Source organism: Nanorana parkeri, unplaced genomic scaffold (genome assembly GCF_000935625.1).
Source record: "Nanorana parkeri isolate BGI_ZX_2015 unplaced genomic scaffold, ASM93562v1 scaffold9, whole genome shotgun sequence".
NCBI classification, from domain to species: domain Eukaryota; kingdom Metazoa; phylum Chordata; class Amphibia; order Anura; family Dicroglossidae; genus Nanorana; species Nanorana parkeri.
The window spans coordinates 2512978-2524469 of NW_017306277.1; the positions used below are offsets into that span (position 1 = coordinate 2512978).

The following is an 11492-nucleotide window of genomic DNA, read 5'->3' on the forward strand; positions in this document are numbered from 1 at the left end:
AGGAAATGAATAGCAATAAAATAGAAATCTCATACTGTACACTCCATTTTATTGTTATGTTTTTAAAAAATTTTCAAATGCAAATCAAATATTTCCAGTAAAAATCTATACCAGAGACAGAACAATTCAAGAACACTTTTACTTCTATGATGTGCGAGATGCAGAGGATCAGAGGAATGGTCTCATTTATCAAACTATCACATTTACACTTTAAAACTTGACAGAGGTTCTAGATCTTCCTGCAAGGTCCAAAATAAAAAAACCTTTCAGTCTGAGTTGAGCTTTTGGACAGCTGAAATCCATGATGCTAAAACAGTATACAGAAAATCTAACAAAACAAGATGTCTGTCTATTGAGTTTCCATCTGTGCATCTTGAGATTCTTCAGCCAATTTCTCATCATCTGTAAGAAGAGATAAGAAAAAAAAAATATATTCTCTCTCTCTCTATATACATATCTCTATCTATCTATCATACAAGTATATCAAATGTTCATCCACCCCCCCACCCCCTTGTGTGTCACCCAAAACAAAACCCCACCTAAATAGGGGCGATTAAAGCGACTTGCTAACCTGTCCCACTGATCTGCACAGAAAAATATACTTCCCTGTCCCACTGATCTGCACAGAAAAATATACTTCCCTGTCCCACTCATCTGCACAGAAACATACTTCCCTGTCCCACTCATCTGCACAGAAAAATACTTCCCTGTCCCACTCATCTGCACAGAAACATACTTCCCTGTCCCACTCATCTGCACAGAAACATACTTCCCTGTCCCACTCATCTGCACAGAAACATACTTCCCTGTCCCACTCATCTGCACAGAAACATACTTCCCTGTCCCACTCATCTGCACAGAAACATACTTCCCTGCCCCTCTCATCTGCACAGAAACATACTTCCCTGTCCCACTCATATGCACAGAAACATACTTCCCTGTCCCACTGATCTGCACAGAAACATACTTCCCTGTCCCACTGATCTGCACAGAAACATACTTCCCTGTCCCACTCATCTGCACAGAAAAATACTTCCCTGTCCCACTCATCTGCACAGAAAAATACTTCCCTGTCCCACTCATCTGCACAGAAACATACTTCCCTGTCCCACTCATCTGCACAGAAACATACTTCCCTGTCCCACTCATCTGCACAGAAACATACTTCCCTGTCCCACTCATCTGCACTCTCTTGAAGATCTACACCGGCCTAAAGTGCTTTTTAAACTTTCAAATGTAAAAGGCATATAGTGCTGTAGACCTCAGCACGTACCATGTTTGCTGTGCGTTTTCCATTCCAAGCCTGTGGATTGCATTCCATCTGTCAAAATGTTCTCTTCTCTAGTTCCTGATGTCCTGACATACTCTTGCAGGGTCCCAAGGAGCCACCTTTAGGGGTGCGCTTCTGGCCAGGACTACAGAAGAATCTCCCCACATTGCCTAAATCCGCACAAAGAGACAGCCCCAAAGCCTAGGATGTTCCTCCCTTCCCAGAGCCTGCGTTGTCCCTTGTGAACTTTAGCATGAAACAAAAGTCCGGCACTGTGCAAACTTGTGGCAGTGGCAGAGTGAATAGGAAAACATATGTTTGTGCACAAATGAGCAGTAAACTATACACTGGGAAATGTTTCCCTGGTTGCTTAGAATGCATGAAATCTAAAAGATTTGGAGTGATTAATACTACTTTAAAGAAAAGTCGGGATTTTGAAAAGTTAACCCTTTGCAGTGCAGGGGTGTTCATTTCTCTCTGGGGTGACAATCAGGAAGAAATACTCACCTGTCCCTCGGTCCTGTCCTGCAGCAATGACCGCTCACTTCTCTGCCCCTTCACTCCGGCATGTCCCTCGGGATCTTCTCGTCTAGGCCTGTCGTCAATACCCGCCGCCTGACTTCCTGATTGGCTCGGGAAGCCGCCTCCATGCCGATTGGCCAGAAAGCCGGCTTACCAGCCAATCAGCATGGAGTCGGCTGTTAGCCCGGCCAATCGCGGCACTTCCGGAGGAAATCTCCCTCTGACCGGAAGTTCTGGTATCGGGGGCAAGTATCGGAGCATTTGGGCAAGCCGAGTACTCGCCCAAATACTCGGTATCGGTACAGATACCGATACTAGTATCTATCGGTGCATCCCTACTCTTTACCTTTTGAACAAAGCTCATCTATGTACATTCCTGACACTTTTAAAGGCTGAATATTGGATTAAAGAACTTACTTTCTAGAGTTTGCTGGAGCTCATGAATGGTGCTGAGGAGGACGTGGAACTGTTTTCTTCTCAACTCCAGCTACAGAGAACAAAGAAAAAAAAATAATAACATTTCTAAACACCATTATAGAATTCTTTACATGTACTTATGATTTCACATTAAATAAGGCTGCATTGTAAGCTGTCGGGCTTATTAACCAGTTCTGGACACTGGGTGTACTACAAACATCCAAAACATGTAATATGTCCTGTCCTTCTGCCCCTCTTCCACTCCTCTCCTCACACTTGCTAGCTATTCCCCACTTTTAAAATTGCAGTTTGGAGTTGCTGTGTAAATGCAGCAGCTGTAATAGTCGCTGCTGGCAAAAAACGCCTTCTGACAGTATTAATAAATATAACTTTGTAACACTTTGTGAGCGGCCGGTGTCTCTCCACACACACCGCTCAGCCGCCTATCACAGTCCGGCAGAGCAGTGGGTGGGCGGAGACTGCGCTGCCACAGGCGGGTGAGCTCTCCTCCCACACCGCTCACTCAGCCTCCTGTGACAGCGTGTCAGAAAGGAGAGTGAGAGCAAACACTCAACGATCAGTGATCGCTGAGTGTTTGTAGATAACTGAGGACATGGTATGTGTACTATATCAATTATGAATGAATGGGAGTGATCTACGTCACCTCCTGTTCATTCATGATTGTGGATATAGTAAACATATTCTGTTCTCAATGAACAGGAACACTCAGTATAGAGGATTTCTGTTCATTGATAACAGGAGCTGCAGAAAAAGAGATTGAGGACTCAATCTTGTGTTCTCAATCTCTTTTTCTATTTTAAAAGGGAAATCTCAGGGGTCTGTTTAGACCCCTAATATTTCTCCAAAGCCCCTAAAAGTAAAGTAAAAAATATTTCATAAATGAATAAAAATATTATTATTTGTTTTATAAAAAATAAAATTAAAATAAAAACATTTTCGGTTTCGGCCTGACAATTTTTTTTATTTCGGTTTTGTTTTTTAAATTTTCTATTTCGGTGCACCTCTACAGTGCAGTGTTTTGCAATAGGGGCTGGAAGGGGCCTGGTGTAATCAGTGGATGTTGTTTTTAATTTACAATACAAAACAATTGTAGGTGCAGAATGTAACTGTTACTAGCTCCTTTACATATCCCAGGCAGTTTTTTTTCCATTTTGTGGCCCAGTAATAAGAAAACAGGAACACAGCTCACTCTCCAGATAAAGTACACAGTGATATTTACTAGCAGCTTATTCTCACCTTGTCTTCAACACTCTCCTTGGTGTGAGAAAGTTGCTTCAGCTCCTTGTCCAATGCTTCCAGTTGCCTGAAAGATTACACAGCACAAATCAGACCAACTTCACAACCTGTCTAAAACCTGCATAACGAATGACACAGCCCTGCACGGAATTTCATCTATGCCTTTTGCCTTCAAACGCAACAGTAAAACACATGCGTTTAAAGGATAAGTTCACTTTTGCAAAAACTAAAGAAGTGCATATTTAATATCAAAAAAATTGCATTTCTTTAATTTTTGCATTCAAACCTGGAAAGCATTGCAATTGAGATCACTGGATCACGGCTGCAAAGCTCAGGCTTCTGCACATTCTCTCTAAGGCTCGGTTCCCACCAAGGCATTGCAGGAGAGTATGTCAAACGTGCAAAAAAAATGCAAAACGCATTTGCGTTGCCAATACTAAGTAATGGCACCCCAAAAGGCAGCCACGAGTACACGCAGTCCACCTCCATGACTGGGACAAGCGTTCATGCAAAGTGCAGGTGTGAACCGAACCGAGCCTCAGGCACAGCGCCATACAGAGGTACGGAGTTTCAATCATGAGAGATGGGGGAAGGACAGCTGGACTTCAAACAGCATTAAATCACCTCATAGAGCGTCCAGCCGTCCTCGCTCTGGTTAAATGCGGGAATATGGACAGCTCAACTGCATCTAACCAGAGGGAGGGTGGCTAGACGTTGTATGAGGTGATTTAACCCGGTTTAAAGTCCAGCTGTCCTTACCCATCTCTCCTAAATAAAACCCTGTACCTCCGTACGGAGCTCTGCCTAGGAGAGAATGTGCAGAAGCCTGAGCTTTTCAGCTGTGATCGATTGATCACAATTGCAATGCTTTCCAGTAGGGATGCGCCGATACCGGTTTTTCGGTATCGAGTACTGATTTTTTTTTTCCGGTACTCGCCGATACTGAAAGTCACATAAAGGAAGCCAGGCGGCGTGTAACGACTCACCACCTGGCTTCCCGATTAACAGGGAAGCCGTCCCCATGCATGGAGCCGGCTTTCTGGCCAATCAGGAAGCCAGGCGCCGTGTAATGACGGCCGCCTGGCTTCCAGATACCGAAAGTATCGAGCTAGGCATCAGAGCATTTGGGAGAGTACTCGCCCAAATACTCGACATTGATACCAATACTAGTATCAGTATACCAATACTAGTATCAGTATCGGTGCATCCCTACTTTCCAGGCTTGAATGAAAAATAAAAGAAATGCATATTTTTTACATTACTAAATATGTATTTCTTTAATTTTTGCAAAAGGTGAACTCAGCCTTTAATACAAAACACAGAAATTGGCTTGAAGTGTTTGACTTGCCTAGCCTGCGAGGTAAACTCACCTCAACCAGACCTGCTACGTCCAAAGAAACGCAAAGCAAAAGCAGGTCAAACACATCCTCAAGGCCACCATCCACACTACACCATTGAAGTGAATTAGAATTTGTTGGCCTGCGTTTGATGTGTAATTTTGAATGCACGCCGCAGACAGGATAACGTCCGACTATATGAGTTTAAAAAACTACCCTATGCAAAATAGTGCAAGGAATACATACTTTAATGTCTCATGGCGATCTGGGTGATTCTCTATCACTTTGGCTAATGCATCATACTCTGGAAAGACAAAAAAAAAAAAAAATTAAACAATTTGAAAATCTATTAAATAAACCTAATTTGAATAAACATGGTAACATGTGCATCACCATCCTAACCTTCGCAGGATCGGAATATGAAATTGACTGTTAATGTTGAACAACAAGCTAAAGTACAGTTAAAATAGGTAAATGTGAACTGTTCCATTTGTCTAAGGATTTACAAGTATGTCCTCTCAATCTTGTGCTATAGGCACCACCCCCACACTGCACAGCCAAGTCAGGGACCTCGCTTTTCTCTATTGCAGTTAAGCAAATACAGCTTGGTCACCGACCAGTCCCAAGCCATCTGTGCGTTCAATGAACGGACATGGCCACATTGATGAGGTCATTACTCTGCTCTCTTATCCCGTCAGGAATGGAGATGTTTTTGTTTGTTTTTTAACCAAGTTATTTTTGGAACTATACAGTTTATGGAACGATGCCATTTATTTCAAATACAAGCGGATTACATAAACTGCAAAAAATGCCTCTATCCATAATCATATAGCCTCTTAAAATGTTTTTTTTTTTTTTAATACAAAACAGTGTATTTAGATTTACTGCTACTTTAGGCTTTTGTTATCTTAAATTAAACCCCCATGATCATCTCCATTATTATTTAGATAAAAATGCCATAGTTTATCAAACATAGTATATTTTAACCATTAAAAAATTAAAGTGACACTGAACTCAGGGGTTAAATCTTAAAAATACATTCAAGTGGATATGTTTCAACTTCCCAATGCACATTTCTTCCTACAGCTACGTCTCGCTTTCTGTACACAATTTGGTCCTACTCCTTTGACTCCTTCTGGGGTGGAGTCTCTCCTACGAGATGGGACCCTACGCAAGTCCTTGTCCTCTATTTACAAAGCCCTCCAACCTACTATTCACAATGGAAAATTGTAAAATCTGCGCTTGTGGGTAGGTACAGTATAAAAGCTGCTGCACTATGGACCCTAGGGTCAAAATTGATTTGCACATTTAGCACTTTTGATTGATTGATTGCACATTTAGCACTTTATCAATTTTGACCCTAGGGTCCATAGCGCAGCAGCTTTTATACTGTACCTACCCACAAGCGCAGATTATACAATTTTCTATTATCACCTTTTAGCGCTGCACATTTAGCACTTTACTATTCACAATGGCTTGGACCCTCTTCGAGTCAGGTGGCTCCTGGATGCTCCGAACATTGATTCGGAGGATGCCTGGGACTACCCGCTTACGCATCTAGTTTCAGCCAGGGATAGACGTATCCAATTTAAATTGCTCCACAGAATTTATTTGTCCCCTTCCAGAGTTCATAGAAGTAGCCACCGCTCCAAGCTCGCTCCCGTGATGGAGTACAATCTCAGGTTTAGTTTACTAATTTGTATTGAGATTGTAGTCCATCATGGAAGTGACCTTGGAGGAGTGACTACTTTACAACACTCACAGGGGCCATGGGGAACAAAGTAGTCACCCTCCAGAAGGAAGGACAGTGTCAGCACCAATTCAGAGATGATTTGAGGCTCTACAGCCGAGTGATATGCAAATAAGATACATTTTTGTTAATATGTAAGGTATTTGAATGCATTTTCAAGATTTAACTCCTGAGTTTAGTGTCGCTTTAAAATCTCATCTATTCTCCACAGAACCTGGCCAAACATGCTTCCTTTGCGATATACAAAGTTTGGCATACCATAAAAACAAATGTCATACCTTGACGATTCTTTCGGATCCGCTTGGCCTGTAAAATCTGTTTCTTGCATTCAGCTATTTTCTCATGCGCTGCTGCAATACTGCTTTCTGGAAGAAAAAAACATCAGCAGGTCATTCAACATAAAACTGTATAACTGGATACTTATCTGGGAGTCCTTCACCCCCTGCTTAAAAATTGCTCAGTGGAAACCATAACAAAATATAAAAAAGTGTAAAAATACTCACCTTTGGCAGGCTTGCCTAGGTGGGAATGATGTCCCAAATCCTGTGCTAAGGCATGTTATTGATCCCATATTTGGGACCGTGAGCACCTACAGGAAGCGGCCAGAAGCCACAGCGTAGGTTATCTTTTACATTTTTCTTGTTTTTGTTTTCATTGCACATATTTTAGTCAGAGAGTGGTGAGGCTCCCATCAGCAGACCTTACATTAAACAAATACGTTATTATATATTATTGGTGACCTAATTGGTTACATACAGTAGATTTAGTATGTCACCGTCACACCAAATATCTATTTGGACTTCAGAGGCACCATCCGCAATCACTTCAGCACCCATCTGCAAGGGGTATATCAGTATATACCAGTAAGGGGTGCAGTGGAATATCTATTAGACTTGTTAATTGGTTACATGACATCTTTGAATGCAAACTTGAGAAGTATGGGGTAAGTGTTTTTCCCCATAGTTCTCTTAGTATATGTCCTCCCGTGACCCAAACCTCGGTGTATTGCGAGCTACAGCTCGCGTTATACTGAGACCGCCACAGCCGGGACGGATCCCGAAATTACTATCGAGATCCGCCCAGATGAGTGAATGACAGCTGGCTCTGCCTACCTAGAGGCAGAGCCAGCTGTACCCGCCCCCTCCGCCGTCCGTTCCGCCAGTCAGCGCTGGAGGATCGGAGCAGTGAGGGGCGAACCCCTGCGGGGAGCCGTGAGTGACTCTCTGCAGGGAGATGATCGAGAAGTGAGCGAGCGACGGTATGTGTAAGCTCACTTCCCGATCTACTAACCCGACGTGTGACAGTTTCATTGTCACACGTCGGCTCCAACTATGAGAATAAATGATTTTCACTCACCTCATATTCCTTTAAACTCTGTCCATATCAGGCAAAATAATACGTTTGGTGCATAACAGGCCCTACAAGCTACTTTTTCTTACCTTCCCTGATTACTTCTGCTGCCCAAATCTGCCATCAGTTTTTCCCAAAATTGGGGAAAATTTCACACAATGCTAAAACATACACAGGTCTGAGAACACACCTACACAACATACACAGGTCTGAGAACACACCTTCTGGGACATCGCTAAAATGAATAACATAACTGACTTATAACAGCATAAATTCTTGTACATGTCTTTACCAATGTCACTGTAGATCTTCTCATAGTTCTCCATTTCACGCAGGTTCATGTCATGCACGAGGAGAGTTTTTCCCATGGAGAATGAAGACTGGGACAAGGTGCTTAACATCCGCTGGTACTGGGTGTACCTGTCAAATTCAGTGAAAAGTTAAAAAATAAAAATAAATATAGAACTAGAAACTGAAATGTTATATATATATATATATTATTATACAGGATTTATATAGCACCAACAGTTTGCACAGCGATTTACAATACAGGAAGACATTACAATCACAATACAAATCAAGACAAGATGGCAAGGATGGCCCTGCCCCTGAGGGCTTACAATCTAAAAGGGAGGGGCAAGTGATACATGAGGAGGTAGCTGTGTGAGGATGGATTGTCTGAGAATATAGAAGTGAATTTAGTCTGTGTGTCACCATACCCTTTACTATACTTTTGTAGTAGATGAATTTCACAAAGATGGCTACCAGAAAGTAAAGAATATGGATATTAGAACTGTGGGCCAAGGGTCCTCTTCTGTGGCTGTTACCCTTTTTTAATACGCAGTGCAGCTGTTTATTAATCAGAATAAGTATATGTATCATCAGTGGTATACGCCCATCCTTTGAGAAACTCAATTAAAGTGAACTTGTGATAAAACATTTGACTTGTGCCATTGCTGGAGTGCCTGCATGCACATTTTAGGACGTGTTATTTCAGTGTTCTGCCTGTTTGGAATGCTTTCCTGACTTGGGGAGAGACTCTTGGAAAAGCAATAGGCTGGTGTATTCCGAATAGTGTAGAGCCTTGGTTCTCAACTGGTGGGTCGTGACCCAAAAGTAGGTTGCAACCTCATGTTCAGTGGGTCACCGCATGCCTTCCCCTTTTCTAGGTGAGAGGCTCCTCAGCCTCCCCTAGCGCAGCACCGTCAGTTCTCACGCCAAGCAGCCATTCAGAATATGCTGCCCAGCATCGAGTGTCAGCTTGAGGTGGGCTATGGCGGCAAGGGAGCTCCACCCATATATGCATTGCTTACAGCTCCCTCATGTGTCCTGTAGAGGTGCCTGGACCAAAATAATGCACTGTAACACGCAATCACACCTACTACGCGTTCTGGTGTGGGAAGTATGTTGCATTGATATTCATTTGAATGGGACCCCAAACACACCTCCCACTCATAGTTCAATCACCCGCACCGGAACGCACAGTACCGCAATGCTGCGCGGTCCATTGCAGTGCGATTTGGGTCGCGACTTAATGACCATGGACAAATGTGGGTCCTGAGGTTACACAGGTGGAGAACCACTGGTGTAGAGTATAGTGTAACATTAAGCTAAGCTTGCCATATTGGGAAGGAGGGGTGTTGCTGGGAGGTGAAAGTGAATGTATATACACATTTCTGAATGCTATGTGAATGGAGCCAAAACAGAACCAAGTCCTTCTCAGTATTGTCAAGAGAGCATCAAACCTGATAGCTGAACGACTTGACACACCAATAGATAGAACCACTAAGATACCCAACTACATTGCACTAAAAAAAAACCCTACTAGTACCACCCTTCTGGAGGGGGGCTACTTATGTTCCCCATGGTCCCTGTGTGTGTTGTAAAGTAGTCACCGCTCCAAGCTCGCTCCTGTGATGGACTACAATTTCACGTTTAGTTAGCTAATTTGTATTGAGCTTGTAGTCCATCACAGGAGCGAACCTGGAGCGGTGGCTACCTTACAACACACACAAGGACCATGGGGAACAATAGTAGCCCCCCCTCCAGGAGGAAGGGCATTTTTGTTAATAGTTCGGGTACTTGAATGTATTTTTAAGATTGAATTCCTGAGTTTAGTGTCACTTTAAATGTTGCATTGTATAATGAATGGTTCCCATTTATATGAGAATTCCACTACACTACTTTACATCCTTACCCATCTTCCTGTGATCCAGAATTGCACCATTTTATAAAACTTTTCACCAACAGATTAATTCTTCTGTCATCACCGGCGCCATCCCCGTCAATTAAAAGACGTTTACGAATAACTTCATCTGTAAAATGATAAACATGAGAAAAAAATAGTACAAGGGAACTGTGACCGGCAGTCACCACTCTCTGCAGGGAGATGATCGAGAAGTGAGCGAGCGACAGTATGCGTTCGCTGACTTCCCGATCTTTTGAGCTGACCTGTGACAGTTTCATTGTCACACGTCAGCTCGAACTATGAGGATGAGTGAAAATCACTCACCTCATAGTTCTCCTTTAAGCTTGCCGTACACTATGGGGGGAATTTATCAAAACTGAAGCGGACAAAATCTGGAGCAGCTGTGCATGGCAACCAATCAGCTTCTCTCTTCAGTTTGTTCAGTTAAACTTTGAAAATGAAAGAGAGAAGCTGATTGGTTGCCATGCACAGCTGCTCCAGATTTTGTGTCTTCTATGTATGCAACCTCCCTCCTACCATCAACTATGTACTGCAAAGGCCTGCCTGACTGGATACAAACCAAATGGATCGGGTAGATTTAAAGGCGATTGTACAATGTATGGCCAGATTTTGGAAAGGTTTTATTTCTGGCTGTGTCCCCCTTGGGCAGAATTACCCATCTACTTGTACTGGCGACCAATGTCAGAGACAGAAAACAAGGCCCCTTTCAGACGGGCGCTGTCATTTCCGATCAGTAGAGGATCCGTGTACAGGTCCCCGGCTGATCGGAGCAGTACGGATCCAATGTCACCGTTATGACATCCGTGTCCGTCCAGTTTTATTTCCTTCATCTTGTGATGGAAGAAAGAACTGAACTTACCGGACCCACGTTAGGTCTGTGGGGGGTCAGATGTATGCAGACACGTGTGCCATGATCAGGTCTCCAACCTGGATGGATTTTGGGGTGATCAGATGTAACCGGACGCACGTCCACTTATATCTGGCTGCCCATAGACCAGGGGTGGGCAACTCCCACCCTCCAGCTGTGCTTTAACTACAAATCCCAACATGCTTCTGCCTCTGGGACTCATTCTTGTAACTGTCAGTCTTCCAATGCCTCATGGGGTTTGTAGTTCCACAACAGCTGGGGGGCCGGAGTTGCCCAATGCTGCCATAAACTAACATTGGCCTAAAATAAGTGGCATCTGAAAGGGGCCTTAGGGGGAATCTAAAACCTTAGCGTTTTCCCCAGAAGAAGAGGGGAAATCTTCCACTGGGAAGACCTTGGAAGGGAATTCCCCTCACTTCCTGTTGCATTTCTGGGACAGGAAGTGAAGGGGGGTTTCCCCAATGGTACACAGAGAGCAAATAAAAATAAAACCATTTTTTAATGGTTTAAAC

At 43.3% G+C, this 11492-nt stretch overlaps 1 protein-coding gene across 1 annotated transcript in view; it reads right to left on the minus strand.

The window, feature by feature from the left end:
- Window positions 1-315: 315 nt before the first annotated feature.
- THOC7 (THO complex 7) overlaps window positions 316-11492 on the minus strand; it is an 11854-nt gene continuing 677 nt past the window's right edge. The window contains exons 2-8 of the mRNA XM_018554597.1: window positions 10101-10218; window positions 8196-8323; window positions 6832-6918; window positions 5050-5107; window positions 3467-3533; window positions 2210-2279; window positions 316-402 (exon numbers count right to left, since the gene is read on the minus strand). Coding sequence (XP_018410099.1) covers window positions 350-402; window positions 2210-2279; window positions 3467-3533; window positions 5050-5107; window positions 6832-6918; window positions 8196-8323; window positions 10101-10218 — 581 coding nt within the window. The 3' untranslated portion in view covers window positions 316-349. The remainder of the gene's footprint in view (window positions 403-2209; window positions 2280-3466; window positions 3534-5049; window positions 5108-6831; window positions 6919-8195; window positions 8324-10100; window positions 10219-11492) is intronic.